The following is a 19,307-nucleotide window of genomic DNA, read 5'->3' on the forward strand; positions in this document are numbered from 1 at the left end:
TTGCATTATAATGTACTGTTAATTTTTCACCATTATAAAGAAAAATTTAAACTGAGTCTTGAAATAACCACAGTTTGTTTAGTCCAACTTTTCATAAACCTGGTGCAGTTCCTAGACTTTGAGTATATCCGAGAAAAGCCAAAGAATTATCCAGTATGGATGTTGCCTTTCTTTAGAAAGTGAAATTGGCAGTTTGTAAATGATAAATGTTGATTTTTTTTTTAATTTTGATTGTTCAAGTTTATGGAAGTTCACAGCTTTGTTGTTTCAGGATTATCTACAACTCCAAATCTGGCTCATCGCCCTGGACTTGCTGGCCCAACACCTCGGAGTGTTCCACCTTACAAGTATGCCTCCACAGTCCGGAACCCACAGCAATCAGTAGTGCAAACTCAGATGGGCGTACAGCAGGTACAAGTTAGAACCATAGAACTGTTGAACACCACAGCACAGTAAACAGGCCATTTGGCCCTTCTAGTCTGTGCCAAAACATCATTCTGCTAGTCCCATTGACCACCCATTTCATAACCCTCCAGACCTCTCCCATCCATGTATCTATTTATTCTTAAAGCTTAAGAATGAGCCCATATTACCACGTCAGATGGGAGTTCGTTCCACACTCCCATTACTCTGAGTGAAGAAGTTCCTCCTAAAACTTTCCCCTTCTACCCTAAAGCATTGTTCTAAGGAGTAAGAGCCTTCTTATATTTACTCTGTTTATACCCTAAAAATTTTGTAAACATTTCTCAAATCTCCCCTCATTCTTCAATGCTCCAAGGAGTACTTTCAGGGAATTATGTATCTGTTTTCCTAGATTCCTTTGTTCCTCTGCATTCCTCAAAGCCCTACCATTTACTGTGTATGTCCTACCTTCATTTGTCCTTCCAAAATGGAACACCTCACATTTGTCTGCATTAAACTCCATCTGCCATTTTCCGGTCCATTTTTCCAGTAGGTCCAGATCCCTCTGCAAGCTTTGAAGGCCGCCTTCGTTGTCTTCAACACCTCCAATCTTAGTGTCACCAGCAAACTTGCTGATCCAGTTTACCTCATTATCATTGATATAGACAACAAACAATAGGCACAGCACTGATCACTGAGGCACACCACTAATCACCGGCCTCCAGTCTGAGAAGTAATCATCCACTACCACTCTTTGTCTTCTCCCATTCAGCCAATTTTGTATCCAGTTTACAACCACTCCATTGATACATAGTGTCTTAACCTTCTGAACTAACTTCCCATGTGGAACCTTGTCAAAGGCCTTACTAAAGTAATGTAAATGACATCCACAGCCTTTCCTTCATCTACCTTCTTGGTAACCTCCTTGAAAAGTTTTGTAAGATTTGTTAAACACAACCTACCATGCACAAAGCACTACCTTTAATCAGCCCTTGGCTGACAAAATACTCGTATATCCTCCAATAATTTACTAACTACTGACATCAGGGTCACTGGCCTGTAATTTCCTGGTTTACTTTTGGAGACTTTTTTAATCAGTAGCTCTGGACATTTTAAATATTTATGCCAGGCCCCCTGCAATTTCTATGCTAGTCTCCCTCTCGGCCTAAGGGAATATCATGTCAGGACGGGGATTTATCTTCCTTTATTCGCAGTAAAGCAGCAAGCACCGCCTCCTCTTTAATCTCTATATGTTCCATGACACTACTGCTTGTTCCCTTTCCTTTCTTCCCCTCAGTTTCCTGAGAAAATACTGATGCAAAAAACTGTTTAAGATCTCCCCATTCATGAAGTTTCACACATGGATGAACACTCTGATCTTCTAGGGAACCAATTTTGTCCCTTACTATCCTTTTACTCTTCATATACTTGAAGAAATCCTTTGGGTTTACCTTCACCTTATCTGCCAAAGCAACCTCGTGTCTTTTTGCCTTCCTGATTTTCTTAAGTATTTTCTACATTTTCTGTACTCTTCTTGTACCTCATTTGCTCCTTGTTATCTCTACCTGCTATACATCTCTCTTTTAACCAGATTGCCAATATCCCTTGAAAACCAAGGTTCCCTATGCCTGTTAACTTTGCCTTTCATCCTGGCAGGAATAGGCAAACTCTCCACTCTCAAAATTTTGCCTTTGAAGGCCATCCACTTACTGAACACATCCTTGACAGAAAAACAACGTATCCCAATCCACTCTTTCTCATTTCCACAAATTGGCCTTTCTTCAATTTAAAATCTCAACTCGAGGACCAGACTTATCCTTTTCCATAATTAACTTGAAACTAATGGCATTATGGTCACTGCACCCAAAATGTTCATAATGTAACCATTCAAGTACTGACAATGAATTATCTTGACTGAATACAGTGGGAACTTGGCTAATCCAAACTATTTAGGTGCTGATATCCAATCATTTAAGAATAATGGCTACTAAAAAAAGTCATTGTATTTTTAGCTGGAAATGAAGATCATTTAAAAATATTTAATTAAGTAATGCAGTGAATTTGTTTTAAATATGAGAAAACGTGAATGAAATTTATTAGCGAATTACATGTTGGCTTAACCATCTTAGCTTGTACAAGAAACCAGACACAAATGCAGTGTCTCAAGAAAATAATAGTTGTTTCAAATATTTTGTGGTAATTTGTTTTAGTTTTGGAGAAATTGTAGAATCAGAGAAATATTTGATAAAGAAAGGGCTCTTGATAGTTGAATAAGGGGTATCTAGTCTAATTCTCCCTTCCAGGTTTTGATGCCTATTCTTGCATCATTCAGTGCTCATCAAAGTACTTTTCCGATTTACTATAGATCTTCCCCCTTGCCATCCTTTCAGATAGTTGGTTCCACATCGCTACCTCTTTGGACTAAAAGATTTAACTCAACAATAATAATTTGGCACAGACTAGAAGAACCGAAAGGCCTGTTTCTGTGCTGCATTGTTCTATTAATCCTTCCATGAATCCTTCTGCCAAATCCCTTGAATCGATATGGCGTGTTTATTTACCTGTTTGCTGAATGAAATGGAGCCTTTCTGTTCACTCTTTTTAGTCCTCTAATCATTTTATAGACTTTACCTACTTCTGTTCCAAAGAAAATTATTGCAACCTAACTAATCATTCATTGTGGGTGGAATCTTCTAATCTCTGGTACATCCTCATAACTATCCTCCTTATGCTAATACTGGTCACACGCTCCCTGTAATGTGGTGACCAGAATGATACAGTACCTTGTTCATAACTTGTGTTTTATACAATTCTAGCATGGCCTTAATTAATTAGTATTATTTCAAGGCAGTATCCCAAGCTACCTAGCCTGGTACTTTCAGGGATCTGAATGTGAACTTCAAAACACCACTATTCCTCAGTATCAAATTACATAATGTGCTATTCCTATGCCGATATTTTACCTGCAGATTGAATTTCTCTGGTCCTTTTGTGTATGCCTGATACAGTCACATAATCTACATCTTGCATCAATCTTTTCAGAGTGGACTACCAGCAGTGGGTATAGAAAATGAACAATTTGGAAAACTGGTGACCATAATTTTCTGCTCTTTTTCTTAAGCCTTCTCAATCGGCAGTTCTCGTACAAGGACAGGAACCCCTGACAGCCTCCATGCTTGCTGCAGCTCCTCCTCAGGAACAAAAACAGATGCTTGGTAAATGAACAGTGAAGTACCTTTCTCAATAAATTTATAAAGTAGTGTTATTTCCAAATGTATACTGCTATTGAAAACAAAGACATGACTATGGAGAAAGTAATCCTAATCTCATACACTGTTCCCTCTGTCACAAAAGGCCAAAAACCCTTTCTTGTTGTTTTTTCAGGTGAGCGTTTGTTCCCTTTGATCCAAAGTATGCACCCTTCCTTAGCTGGAAAAATCACTGGAATGCTTCTTGAGATAGACAATTCCGAATTGCTACATATGTTGGAATCTCCGGAATCACTTCGATCAAAGGTATGCTGACCTAGTCAATTAATGGATGTTGAATGACAGCTCTGCATGAGTGATCATTTGGATGCAAGGTAGGATGCAAGGGTGGGTGGTGGTGGCAGGGAAATCTTTCACAAGGATTAAGTACCCTACCTCTCTAGCTTGAGGTAATCACGTAATATTGCCTTTTGCCTGGAGGCCTGGAAGTTGGAGATGGCCTGAGAAGAACCTGAAGGTTATTTCCACTCCAACGTTTCTGTTCTTGCCTAGGATTGACCTGGAGGTATCTGAAGCATTAGGTTTGAAAATTCCCAGCCAGCTCAATTCAGAGGAGTCACATGATGGAGTAGGGGCTGGTTGGGAAAACCAGTCCTCTCCAGGAAAATAGGAAAAAAGTTAGGAAAAAGGAAAGCATAACAAAAATAAAATATAAGAAATAGAAGATAAAGATACAGAGAAGAGAAAGAAGATGGCTCCCAAGAAGAAGAAAGTAAAATCAACTGGAAAAAAAAGTGGAAAAGTCGCCGGAGAAGATAGAAGAAGGCCTTAACTGCACGAAGGAACAGGACGCTGTGGTGGCGAGGAGCACCCGACCCTCGAGGTCAGTACCTGCCCTGCGGAGTCGCGACCCACCAGCCGGTGCAATACAAAAATGGCTCTCGGAGCCAAACAAAAGTGCGCAGTGCCCAATCAAAGGAAAAAGAGGACACCGATGGGAGGGGGGTCTCAGCAGAGGAGCAGGCTGTCACAGATCAAACAGCTGAGGGACGCTCGACACCAGGGCACTCAGCTGGAGAACTAGGAAGCCAGCAGAAGAGGGAGCAATGAAACAGATGAGGGAGACAGACAGAAGGATGACCGACAAGAAGATCAATGTCAGGAACCACAACAGACGAGCAGCCCAGGAGGGGAGGACCAGCAACAAGAGGCCCAACAAAGAGGTACAAGAAGTTCACCAGGAAAAACAGAAGAGACATAGACACAGATACAGACTCAGAAGAAGAGGAAGCAGACCAAGATCTTCACAGAGAAATAGAAGGTAAAACTGATGGACAAAGAGAAATAAAAGGTAAAACTGATGAACAGAATATAGATAAAGTCTTTTTTGAAGAACAAATGAGATCATTAAAAGAATTGTCATCATTAGAGTTTAATGCAATTAAAAGGAAAATGAAAACAGCAGAAGATAAAATGCAAAGGTTAGAACTGGTAATGACAGAAATAGGGAAAAGAGTAGAGAGTGTGGAAGAGTGGGAAACGGCTGTAGAAATGGAAGTAAATGACTTAAGAGAAAAATTGGAAGAAAGTGACAAAAATATTAAAGAGACACGAGAGTTCTTATCTCAGAAAATTGATATGTTGGAAAATTATAGTAGGCGAAACAACATAAAAATAATGGGCCTGAAGAAGGGTGACGAAGCCACAGACATGAAGGAATTTATAAAAGGATGGATCCCGAAGGTCCTGGGAACGACAGAAATGGAAATAGAAAGGGCACACAGAGCATTAGCTCTGAAACCACAGGCACATCAAAAACCAAGATCCATCTCAGTAAAATTTTTGAGATACACAGCAAGAGAAAATATACTGGAATGTGCAAGGAATAAAGTTAAAGAAGATAATAAACCATTGGAATACAAGGGTCAAAAAATATTTTTTTACCCAGACATAAGTTTTGAACTTTTAAAGAGGAAGAAGGAGTTTAATACAGCGAAAGCGACTTTATGGAAAAAAGGTTACAAATTCATATTAAAACATCCAGCCGTGCTTAAATATTTAAACCCGGGGATCAAACAGACTGTTCTTGGATCCAGAGAAAGCGCAAGAATTCGCAGAACGTTTGCAGGAAAGATGAAGAGATGTAACAAGAATGAAGAACGTCGATAAAGTATATATAAAGATGTAAAAACAATGTATATGTAAAGAACTAAAGAGGGAAAAGAGAAGGGAAGGAAGGGAGTAAGGGGGTAAAAAAGAGAGAGAGCTTTGTTATATGTGTTTTTTTTAAAAAGTGTTTTCTGGAGAGGGCTGGGTAGAGGGGGAATAACCGTCACTGCAAAATCAGTTGACGCTGCGAACAAGATCGCAATCCAAATGAAAAGGGGAGTTGTGGTTGCCCGGCAAGGAATAAGGGGCAACTCAGAGAGGGGGGGATCTTTTGGGGTTAAGGTATTAGTGGATGTGGGAACTGTGGGGATACATTATGTTTTAAATGTGTTGTACATTAAGTGTAATAAGAGAAAACTAAGAGATGAAAATGGGGAAAAGGGGGCAAAGAGTTGGAAAAGAGGTGTAGGCAAGATTTCAGATGGCCATGTTGAACTATATGACTATAAACATTAATGGAATACATAACCAAATTAAAAGGAAGAGGCTACTAAATTTATTGAAGAAGGAAAAAATAGATATAGCATTTGTGCAGGAAACGCATCTAACTGAAGTGGAGCATAACAAATTAAAGAGAGACTATGTAGGACACGTAACAGCAGCATCCTATAATTCAAAAGCTAGAGGTGTAGCCATACTAGTTAACAAAAATGTACCAATCAAAATAGAGGAGGAAATAATAGATCCGGCAGGGAGGTATGCAATGATAAAGTGTCAGATATACTCAGAATTTTGGAATTTAGTCAATATATATGGATCAAAAGTTTATGCAGGATATTTTTTTGAAGATTGCAGACACACAAGGAAGTGTGTTGATAGGAGGGGATTTTAACCTTAATTTGGACCCAATGTTGGATAAAACTGGACAAAAGACAAGTAAAATGAATAAAGTAGCCAAATTTATGGTTAAATCAATGCAGGAAATGAAACTTATGGATATATGGAGGAGGCAACAACCTTTCCTTTAGAGAATGGGAGAGAAGAGGAATCAAAAGAATAGAAAATTGTTTTTTTGGAAATAATTTATTAACATTTGAACAGTTGAAGTACAAATATGGAATAACTCATGGTACAATGTTTGCATAACATCAATTGAAAGTTGATTTAAAGGATAAATTGGGAAACAGGTTGAGATTACCTGAGGGAAGCAGCTTTGAATACGTGATTACAGACACAATGATAATTAAAAGATTTATAACGAACACGTACATTAATTTGCAAGATAAGGAAAATGAAATAAACTATAAACCCAGGCAGAAGTGGGAAAAGAATCTAAACAAAGATAAAAAATGAAGTATGGGAAAAGTTGTGTTCTGGAACTATGAAGAATACAATAAACACAAGGTTACGCATGAAATAAAATTACAAAAAAAAACGGATCTTTCTTTTAAGTAACATAAGAAGTAGAGAATTAGACCTCAAATTGGATAAAGTGCAAAAAAGATTCATTATGATAGCCTTAGCAGTAGCAAAAAAATGTATAATGTCAACTTGGAAAATGGAAGAGAGCCTGAGAGTACAGCAATGGTACATGGAAATGAATAAATGTATTCCATTGGAAAAAAAACATATAATTTAAAAAATAAAGTCACAATGTTTGAACAAATTTGGGAACCATATATGGAACATAACAGAGAGCTTACCTACAACCTCCATCCCCTAAAATGAGAATGAAAATGATAAAGACGACGAAACGAATAGATTCAGTGTGTAATAAATAGATGACGCATTTTTTAAAAAAGCCAGCTCAATTCACGGCAGTGTTAACTGGTTTAACTTCATGAATTGACTCTTTCAGTTAAATGCCATTGAGTAGTTGTACTAAAATAAATCTGATTGTACTGAAGATGTCATTGAATTAGTACTCCTTACCTACTGTATGAAGTAAAACACGAAAGTCTGCAGTCATGGTGGTTGAAGTAAAAACAATGCTGGAGAAACACAGCAGGTCAAACAGCACTTTATATAGCAAAGAAAGATACATGACTAATGTTATAGGCTTGAGCCCTTCATCAAGGCATGAGCAAAATGCAGGCAGGTGCCCAAGACTACATTGGTTATATAGTTTTATCTTTGCTGTTTGACCTGCTGAGTTTCTCCAGCCCTTGTGTTTTTACTCCTTACCTACTGCTATGATTTGTATTGGAATCTGTAGGTTGAAGAGGCTGTGGCTGTGCTGCAAGCTCACCAAGCCAAGAAAGAGGCAGCCCAGAAGGCAGCTGTGGTTGTAGCGACTTCCTAAAATGGGTGAGTATTTACATCACTTGGAATTCACTCCATTTTTGGTATTAACCGGCTTCAATTCTGACACATTGGTCCTGGTAAGAAATGGATGAGCAGGGTATATCACAATTTAATTTGCATCTGATACTCAGGTTCTCCTAATAAACATTATCACATCAGTACAAACACAATTAATCCTTTCCTGGGGGAAATCATGTCCAATGTTCAGTGCTATAGCGTGCTGTATTGTTAGGGTAATATTGCACTTCCCATTCTTTGACAAAGGCGGAGAACTAGTTGGATACTGAAGATTGACAGAGCTTTTTAAGTCAACTGTAAAGGAAACGTTGTTTCTATTTTTATTTTCTGTGGACATTCAGAGTTATGGAACTCGGAGGAAGAATAAAGTTGTGTTCCATTGTTATTCAAAGAGAATTGTTATATAAAACTAGAACCACTGAATTTACTTTAATTATTAGGAAACTGGCTTTCATTGCAGTTTTAAGAAGGGCTTATTGCTGATCCCTTGTTTGACTCCTGGAACAGAAAGAAGTTACTGAATACTTAACACAGCTTCTGGAAAAGAACACCATCTTTATCAATCTGGCTGGATTAATTTGAGTAGAACACTATCTTTATTAATCTGGCTGGATTAATTTGAGTATACAAAAATAGCCTGGGTGGCCTATTTGTATATTTTTAAGGAACTTTTGACAAGGTGTGTGTGTTTCATGGACTGATCTCTGATTTAATAGGGAATTAATGACATTCTTGCACTTAGAAACAGTTTTGTATAATGACCAGTTCTCAACATAGTTCTGTAGGTTCACTGTTAGAATTACCACAAATCAAGCTGATCATTACCAGGGAAGGGTCTACAGTTTCACTTAGTCACTGTCAATGTTAGGATTTTAAATAAGATTTTTATTAACAAATAGATAGCTAAAGCTCCACAACTAACAGACAACATTTTAATATGGATAAATAAAATATGCATTTGAGGAAGCACAAGATTCAGGATTCCAAACTAAAAAAATATAGTATCTGAATCTCAAAATGTTGACGTTATTTTGTCTTTTCTTTGCAGATTGCCAAGAAAGAATGAATCCACAAATTTGGTTCAAATACATTCAAACTGGATGCGTGGATCGTACTTAGATTTGAGGGGGGGGGGGAAATAAACAAAAACATTGCAAAATTTCAAATAACCAGAGTCTGAAAGATTTTAATGTACTTAAAATATTTAAATGAAATATATTTTGATAGATCAACCTAAAATATTACAAAACAACACTACTGTGATTCACAGCTTGCTTTGTTTTGAACATGGTTATCTGTGGCCAGGATAGATTTATTCGTGAAACCAAATACTGTGAATGCTGAGCATGTGAAATGAACAGAAAATGACAAAAATGTTCAGCAGGTCGAGCAGCCTCTTTGGAGGGGGAAACAGAGTTTGTTCGGGGTCAATGGCCTATAATTTAAAAATATTTATTTTTCTTTCTTTTCAAAAGACAGAAAATATTCTGGGTGTGAGAATGGAGCTAGATTTTAACTTTGCAGTTAGGTTTTATCATTATGGTGTGTTTTCATTTCTAAAACTCAAGTTTGCCCAAATCTGGAAATATGTTTCTGATTGGGGAAAAAAGGAGAAAAAAAATAAAAACATTGTCAAAAATGTGTCTGTTGTCTTCATTTATTTTGGAATATGTTTTTGAATTTAATTCATTAGATTATATAGACTTTAAATTAGAAGAGTGGATTGAGAGTGGAGTAGAACATTACAGTGTCTCTGGATGTGAATATTGTTGTTTCTCATTTTAGTGGCAGCAGATTCCACATGTGAAAATTAGGGTTACTCTGGCAAACTACAGTAGGTCCAATGCTTTCAGAGAAGACTTGCTTCACTACAAAATTGCTTTTGCCTTGAATCAAATAAAGATGTTACAATGAACCATTGGCAAATCCACTTGGGCTTCTCAAACCCCATGGAACAAAGTGAAGACTTGCTTCACTACAAAATTGCTTTTGCCTTGAATCAAATAAAGATGTTACAATGAACCATTGGCAAATCCACTTGGGCTTCTCAAACCCCATGGAACAAAGTGAAGACTTGCTTCACTACAAAATTGCTTTTGCCTTGAATCAAATAAAGATGTTACAATGAACCATTGGCAAATCTACTTGGGCTTCTTGAACCCCATGGAATAAAGTAGGAAATATATCTCTACTATTCTGCTGGTTTGATTTTGATGTTTTTTAAACCATGGAAATCTTGAAAGAATTAAGTGAACTTAATTGCAAGTTAACACATTAAATTAACTCTCCATTACCATACCTTTAAAAAAAGTTAACTAGTTTTTGAAAATCGATTACAACTCTTTGAAGATATTGCCCTATAACCAAGTCCAAGGTCCTGTCAGCCTCAGCTGAATGATTGATTAAAGAATGATAGAGTAAATGAATGAATTTGTTACACACAAGCACAATGTACAGATGCAAAGAAAGTCTTGCTGCAGTTTCCCAGTTTTACAAAACACAAATTAAGTATTAACATTGCCATGAAAAGTTTTTTTTAAATGAAATCTAAAAGGAAGAGAAAATAAATAACAAAAGTTCACAGTTGGCTAGTAGTGTAAAACATGTTGGTGATGCAATCTATTGTGTTATTGGGTGAAACAGGGAGATCTGAGAGACAGATGGGGGGGAGGACTGTTTTTGAACCCAGAACTTCAAGCTGCATCAGCAATGACCTTTCTTCCATTATAAGATCAATACTTAGGATGTTGGCCAATTATTCCACAATATTCAGTCCATTCACAATTCTTCAACTAATGAAGCAGCCCGGGGGAGTCATGTGATGGAGTAGTGGCTGGTCGGAACTCCAGCCCTCTCCGGAAAGGTTGAAAAAAAGCAATGAAAAAAAGCACAAAGGTACAAGAATAAAAATTAAAACAAAGTAAAAGTAAAGGTGGGAAGAAAATGGCAGCGAAGAGAGAAAAGTCGAAAGCAACAGGAAGAAAAGATGAAAGAACGTCGGAAGAAGGTGAAGGCCTTACCTGTCCGAGGAGGCCCGCTGCGGAGAGAGAAGCCCACTCCTTAAAGTCGATGCGCATGAAAAAAAAACAGACGGGAGGGGGGAATAGCTGAAGAGTCGATCTCCACAGCTGAGACTGACACCTTCAACACAGCAACAGGAAGAGAACATAGAAAATGAGAACAAGAAAGAAGAGAGCAAAAAGAAAACAAGGAAACAACAGATGGCCAACCCAGAGGAAGAAGAAGAAGAAGAACATAGAGAAATGGAAGAAAAAGGGTAAGGCAGGACAATGGATATTTTTTTTTAAAGAATATATGGAATCAGTAAAAGAATGGCAATTACAAGAATTTAATGAAATAAAAAGAAGAATTAAGAGTGCAGAAGAAAAAATGAATAAAATAGAGATGGTCATATCACATATAGGAAAAAGAGTGGACAATGTGGAAGAATGAGAAATAATCGTAGAAATGGAAGTAGAGGACTTAAAAGAGAAATTAGAAGAGTTGTTAGCTCAGAAGATAGATATAATGGAAAACTATAATAGAAGAAATAATATAAAGATAGTGGGCCTTAAGGAAGATGAGAGAATTTATAAAAGATTGGATCCCCAGGGTCCTAGGAAGACCAGAATTACAGGAAGAAATGGAAATAGAGAGGGCACATAGAACACTAGCCCCGAAACCACAGCCGCAGCAAAAACCAAGATCCATTTTAGTAAAATTCTTAAGATATACAACAAGAGAAAATATATTGGAGAAAGCAATGAAGAAAAAAGAAGACAAAAAGCCACTGGAATACAAAGGTCAAAAAAAAATTTTCTATCCAGACATAAGTTTTGAACTCCTGAAGAAGAGGAAGAAGTTTAATACAGCAAAAACGATCCTATGGAAAAAAAAAAGATATAAATTTATGTTAAAGTACCCGGCGGTACTTAAAATAGTTATTCCAGGACAGCAAAACAGACTATTCTCGGATCCGGAGGAAGCACGAAAATTTGCAGAACAACTACAAAACAAGCAGAGAGATGAAGATGTAATGAGAGTAAAAATGAGCACGAACTATATGTATGTGTGTATATGGGTATATATATATATATATATATATATATATAGATGTGTATGTATATATGTGTGTACATGAGTGTATCTGTATTTAGAGGAAAATATATAGAGTATAGATAAGAATTAATAAGGGAATGAAAGGGAACAGAGGAAGTAAGGAGGGAATTAAAAGAGTGACCTTTGTAATATATGAAAATTGTAATCTTTTCCGGGGGGGGGGCTGGGTGGGGAGGAGTTACGGTCACTGCAAAATCAGTTGACGCTTGCGAGTGAATTCGCAAATCCAAATGGAGAGGGGAGATGTGGTTGCCCGACAAGGGATAAAGGGCAACTCAGGAGGGGGAGGGGAGAATGGGGTTAAAGAAATTTTAGATAGGAGAATAAGGGAAATGTTTGATGTTTTAGAAATGTCTTATAAAGTGTAAAACAACCAACTGAAAAACCTCACAAAGATAAGCGTATACAGAGCCGTTGTCATACCCACACCTGTTCGGCTCCGAATCATGGGTCCTCTACCGGCACCACCTACGGCTCCTAGAACGCTTCCACCAGCGTTGTCTCCGCTCCATCCTCAACATCCATTGGAGCGCTTACATCCCAAACGTCGAAGTACTCGAGATGGCAGAGGTCGACAGCATCGAGTCCACGCTGCTGAAGATCCAGCTGCGCTGGATGGGTCACGTCTCCAGAATGGAGGACCATCGCCTTCCCAAGATCGTGTTATATGGCGAGCTCTCCACTGGCCACCGTGACAGAGGTGCACCAAAGAAAAGGTACAAGGACTGCCTAAAGAAATCTCTTGGTGCCTGCCACATTGACCACCGCCAGTGGGCTGAAAACGCCTCAAACCGTGCATCTTGGCGCCTCACAGTTTGGCGGGCAGCAACCTCCTTTGAAGAAGACCACAGAGCCCACCTCACTGACAAAAGACAAAGGAGGAAAAACCCAACACCCAACCCCAACCAACCAATTTTCCCCTGCAACCGCTGCAATCGTGTCTGCCTGTCCCGCATCGGACTTGTCAGCCACAAACGAGCATGCAGCTGACGTGGACTTTTTACCCCCTCCATAAATCTTCGTCCGCGAAGCCAAGCCAAAGAGAGAAGATAAAGTGTTCAAAACAAGAAAGCAGAAATGGATAAGAAGGAAAGGTGATGATGAGGAAATGGAAAGGGAAGATAAACAACGTATGAAATGGCTACGTTGAACTATTTTACTTTAAATATTAACGGAATACATAACCAAATCAAAAGGAAGAAATTGCTAAATTTACTGAAAAAAGAAAAAAAATTGATATAGCATTCGTGCAAGAAACACATTTAACTGAAATGGAGCGTAAGAAATTAAAGAGAGATTGGGTAGGACATGTAACAGCAGCATCATATAATTCAAAAGCTAGAGGAGTAGCTATATTAATCAGTAAAAATGTACTAATTAAAATAGAAGAGGAAATAATAGATCCAGCAGGGAGATATGTAATGATAAAATGTCAGATATATTCGGAGTTTTGGAATTTACTCAATGTATATTTACCTAACGAAGAAGATCAAAAATTTATGCAAGATATTTTTTTGAAGATAGCAGACACGCAAGGGAACATACTAATAGGAGGGGATTTCAACCTTAATTTCGATTCAAATATGGATAAAACTGGGGAAAAAATTAACAGAAAAAGCAAAGTAACCAAATTTATAATTAAATCGATGCAAGAAATGCAACTTTTGGATATATGGAGGAAACAACACCCAAAGGAAATGGAATATTCATATTATTCGGGTCGACATAAAACATACTCAAGAATAGACCTATTCCTGTTATCAGCTTGTATGCAAGACAGAGTAAGAAAAACAATATAAAGCTAGAATATTATTGGACCATTCACCCTTGATATTGACAATAGAGTTAGAGGACATCCCTCCAAGAATGTATAGATGGAGATTAAACTCCATGCTACTTAAAGGGCAGGATTTTAGAGAATTCATTGAAAGACAAATTAAAATGTACTTTGAAATAAATACGGAATCAGTGAAAGATAAGTTTATACTATGGGACGCAATGAAAGCGTTCATCAGAGGGAAAATAATAAGTTATGTAACCAAGATGAAGAAGGACTACAATCAGGAAACAGAGCAGTTGGAAAGGGAAAGTAAACATAGAAAAAGAATTAGCAATGAAGGAAGACACAACTAAAAGAAGAGAATTGGCAGATAAAAAAATAAAATATGAAACACTACAAACATATAAGGTGGAGAAGAACATAATGAAGACAAAACACAAATATGAACTATGAGAAAAAACGCACAAAATTCTAGCATGGCAGCTTAAGACAGAACAAACTAAGAGAATGGTATTGGCATCAAGGAAAAAAGACAAATAAATCACATATAATCCAACAGAGATTAATGAAAACTTCAGAGAATTCTATGAACAATTATACCAAACTGAAAACGAAGGGAAAGAAGACAAAATAGATGAATTTTTAACTAAAATTGAACTACCAAAATTACAAATAGAGGAACAAAATAAATTAACAGAACCATTTGAAATAGTAGAAATACAAGAGATAATAAAAAAATTACCAAATAATAAGATACCAGGAGAGGATGGATTCCCAATAGAATTCTATAAAACATTTAAAGATTTATTAATTCCTCCCCTCCTGGAAGTAATCAACCAGATTGACAAAACACAAAGCTTACCAGATTCATGGAAAACAGCAATAATTACAGTAATACCAAAGGCAGGGAAAGATCCGCTCGCACCAGTGTCATATAGACCAATGTCATTACTTAACATAGATTATAAGATAATAGCTAAACTATTAGCAAACAGATTAGCCGACTATGTACCTAAAATAGTAAATCTAGACCAAACTGGATTTATTAAAAAAAGACGAACAACAGACAATATTTGTAAATGTATTAACAATTCATGCAGTAGAAGGGAGTAAACCGCCAACAGTAGCAGTTGCTTTAGACGCAGAGAAGGCCTTTGACAGAGTAGAATGGAATTATTTATTCAAAGTATTACAAAAATTCAGTTTACCAGAGAAGTATATTAATTGGATTAAAGCATTATATAAGGGGCCATTGGAGAAAGTGACAGTAAATGGATATATATCAAAACAATTTAACTTAAGCAGATCAACAAGGCAGGGATGCCCACTATCACCCTTATTGTTCGCGTTAGCTATAGAACCACTAGCAGAATTGATAAGAACAGAAAATAAAATAAAAGGGATAAAAATAAAAGACAAGGAATATAAAATCAGTTTATTTGCAGATGACGTTATAGTGTACTTAACAGAACCAGAATTATCAATAAAAGAATTACATAAGAAATTGAAGGAATATGGAGAAGTGTCGGGTTACAAAATTAATGCAATAAAAGTGAAGCAATGCCTATGAATAATGCGGATTTCTCAAAATTTAAGAAGGAATCACCATTCAGATGGCAAATGCAAGCAATAAGATACCTAGGTATACAAATAAATAAAAACCTCAGCCAACTATATAAACTCAATTATTATCCACTAATGAAAAAATTACAGGACGACTTAGAGCATTGGAAAGATTTACCACTAACACTAATAGGAAGGATAAACTGTATTAAAATGAACATTTTCCCAAGGATACAATATCTATTTCAGGCATTGCCAATACACTTGACAGAGAAATTCTTCAAGGAGTTAAAGAAAATAATAAGGAAATTTTTAATGGAAAGGGGGGAAACCAAGGTTAGCACTAGATAATTAACAGAATGGTATAAACAAGGAGGCTTACAACTACCAAACTTTAAAAATTATTATAGAGCTGCACAATTAAGAATACCTATCAGATTTTTATCAAGGGAAAAGCCAGATTGGACTAGATTAGAACTAGATAAAATAGGGGAGAAGATACCTGAACATATATTATATAAATGGGATGAAAAATTGGTACAACGTAGGAGTTCTCCAGTATTACATCATCTGCTCAATATTTGGAAGAAGATTCATGTAGAAAGGAATAAAACAAATTACCAAAACTAATACTGACGCAAAATCAGTTAATCCCTTGTACAATAGATAACATTTCCTTTAGAGAATGGGAGAAAAAATGGATCAAAAGAATAGAAAGTTGTTTTTCAGGAAATAAATTACTATCCTTTGAACAAATGAAGGATAAATATAATATAACTCAAGATACAGTGTTGGCATACTACCAACTGAGATCCTACTTGAAGGACAAATTGGGAAGCGGTCTGAGGTTACCAGAGGGAAGTAATTTTGAATATGTGATTACAGATACAATGATCATCAAAAAAATTATAACAAATATGTATATTAAACTGCAAGAAAAGGAGAATGAGGAAACAAATGGTAAAACTAAACAAAAATGGGAACAATATTTAAACATAAAGATAAATAAGGAAACATGGGAGAAGTTACGCTCTGGAACTATGAGGAATACAATAAATACGAGGTTATGTATGATACAATATAACTGGATACACAGGCTATACATTACACCGCAAAAGTTAAATAAATGGGACCCAACAGTATCTGACAGATGTTTTTGTTGTAAAAAAGAAATGGGAACAACAATTCATGCAATCTGGACATGTGAGAAAGTGAAAAAATTTTGCGAAAATCTAAACCAGATATTAAATAAAATTACAGAAAACAATATACCAAAAAACCCAGAGATCTTCCTCCTTAGTAACATAAAAAACAAAGAATTTGGACTTGATTTGGATGGTGCACAAAAAAGATTTGTTAGGATAGCTTTAGCCGTAGCAAAAAAATGTATTATGTCAGCCTGGAAATTAGAAGATAACTTGAGAATACAACAATGGTATATAGAAATGAATAAATGTATTCCATTAGAAAAAATAACATATAGTTTAAGAAATAATATTGAAATATTTGAACAAATATGGGAGCCTTACATGAAACAACAATAAACTTAATTCCTAAAGTGTAATGAAAAAAGCTAACAAAACTCAGATTATGCTAGAATTATTAATCAAATATCAAATCTTTTCTAAACTTAAACAAAGCATAATATCTTTCAGCTACGGAGCATGAGTAGGCAGATGGTGTCCCTCCACCTGATCAGAACAGCAGGTCTAGCCAAAAGAGAAGTAAAAGACAAGACGCAACATTTATTTGGAGTCAGCAAAACATGTTGTACTGAAAAGTGCCTCAAAAGGATTCTGTTCTAACTTTATATCAAAGATTAATGATAAAGTTTGGAAAACCTCCTTCCAGTACTTTTCAAGACTAGGACAGGACCAAAACATGTGGTTTAAAGAGGCCTCATCTCTCTTGCATTTATCACAACACGAATTTACCTCTGGATAGATATGAGATAACTTAGGTTTGGAAATATAGGCCCTGTATACAACTTAAAATTGTAATCAACAATGGCAGGCATAAGTTTGATTTAAATATATGTTTAAGCGTGATATTTTAGTATTGATAAATTTTTTTTTGTTGTTAGAATTTTTTTTAGGTTAAGTTCTATCTCTTTTTTTGTAAGTGGGTATTTTTTTTCCATATATAATATTGTTAATTTTATTAACTCTTCACTCTTTATTTTGGGGGGGAGGGCTGGACTAATTTTAAGTTAGATTACTAATATTGTGTTACAATTAACGGGGGGGGGGTTATTTTGTGTAGTTTTCTGATGTAATATTGTAATACCATTTTAATTTTTTTAAATTTTTCTTTAAATGTAATTCTCTATTGTATTCATGTTATAAAATTTTAAATAAAGTCTTCAAAAAAAAACAATGGCAGGCATATAACGATGTAGTATTGTCCAACCTAAAAATTGAATCTCAGATCTCTTCCATTGTGGACAAATTTAAATCCTGTTCCCAAGCATTTTTAATTTTAAGTATCGGGGCAGGCCTTAAGTCAACCATTTCATTATAAATGAAGGATATGAAGGTTGTAAACTAAAAAAACGTATCCACAACATTCACATCTGGTTCCTAAGGAAAACCAGGTATTTGAGATGGAAGAAAATGTCTGATTTGTAAAATCTAAAAAAAAAATGAATATTCGGTAAATTGTACTTCTCAGAGAGCTGTTGAAATGATGCAAAACTATTATCAAAACAAGATCTCTGAAACTTTCAATACCTTTTCTGTGCCAAATTTGAAAAGCAGATCTTGCAAAGCTGGTTGGAAAAGGTGATTGAATAAAATCGGACTTGAAAGAAAAAATATCATGAAATCCAAAATGCTTCCTGAACTGAATCAAGACTCTCACAAAGTATCTGACAACTGGATTGTCAATGGACTTATCTAAATAAAAAGAAAAAAGCCAGAGAAAAAAGCCCCAGTCTGCACAACCTTTCCCTGTAACTCAAACCTTGAAATCCTGTCAACATTCTCGTTAACATTCTCTGCACTCTCTCTATTTTATTTATATCTTTCCTATAATTTGGTGACCACAACTGTACACAGTACTCCAAATTTGGCCTCACCAATGCCTTGTACAATTTCATCATAACCTCCCTACTCTTGAATTCAATACTCCAATTTATGAAGGCCAACATTCCAAATGCCTTCTTCACTACACCATCTACCTGAGTATCAGCCTTGAGGGTACTATTTACCATCACTCCTAAATCCCTTTGTTGCTCTGCACATCTCAATAACCTGCCATTTAATGCATATGAACTATTTAGATTTGCCTTTCCAAAATGTAACACCTCACACTTATCTGTATTAAATTCCATCAGCCATTTCTCAGCCCACACCTCAAGCCTTCCTAAATCACCTTTTAATCTACGGTAATCTTCCTCACTGTCCACAACACCACCAATCTTTGTATCATCCGCAAACTTGCTTATCCAATTCTCCACCCCTACTTCCAGATCATTAATATATATAACAAACAATAGTGGACCCAGGACTGATCCCTGAGGAACTCCACTAGTCACCGACCTTCAACAATTTTCTACCACTACTCTCTGACACCTCCCATCCAACCATTGCTGAATCCATTTCACTACCTCCTTATTTATACCTAATGCCTCCACCTTTATTCCTAACCTCCTGTGGGGAACTTTGTCAAAAGCTTTACTAAAGTCTAAATAGACAACATCCACAGCTTTCCCTTCATCAACCTTTTTTGTAACCCCCTCGAAGAACTCAATCAGGTTTGTCAAGCATGATCTACCCCTGACAAAACCATGCTGATAACTCCCT

The 19,307-nt window shown here is 36.3% G+C and overlaps 1 protein-coding gene across 6 annotated transcripts in view; it reads left to right on the top strand.

The window, feature by feature from the left end:
* LOC138741438 (polyadenylate-binding protein 4-like) overlaps positions 1–9,681 on the top strand; it is a 65,184-nt gene extending 55,503 nt beyond the window's left edge. For all 6 annotated transcript variants that reach the window (XM_069895537.1, XM_069895536.1, XM_069895540.1 and 3 more), the window contains 5 exons: positions 272–411; positions 3,524–3,617; positions 3,787–3,917; positions 7,936–8,027; positions 9,091–9,681. In XM_069895537.1, coding sequence (XP_069751638.1) covers positions 272–411; positions 3,524–3,617; positions 3,787–3,917; positions 7,936–8,022 — 452 coding nt within the window. In that variant the 3' untranslated portion in view covers positions 8,023–8,027; positions 9,091–9,681. The remainder of the gene's footprint in view (positions 1–271; positions 412–3,523; positions 3,618–3,786; positions 3,918–7,935; positions 8,028–9,090) is intronic.
* Positions 9,682–19,307: the final 9,626 nt, after the last annotated feature.

This window comes from Narcine bancroftii, chromosome 8 (genome assembly GCF_036971445.1).
Source record: "Narcine bancroftii isolate sNarBan1 chromosome 8, sNarBan1.hap1, whole genome shotgun sequence".
NCBI lineage: Eukaryota > Metazoa > Chordata > Chondrichthyes > Torpediniformes > Narcinidae > Narcine > Narcine bancroftii.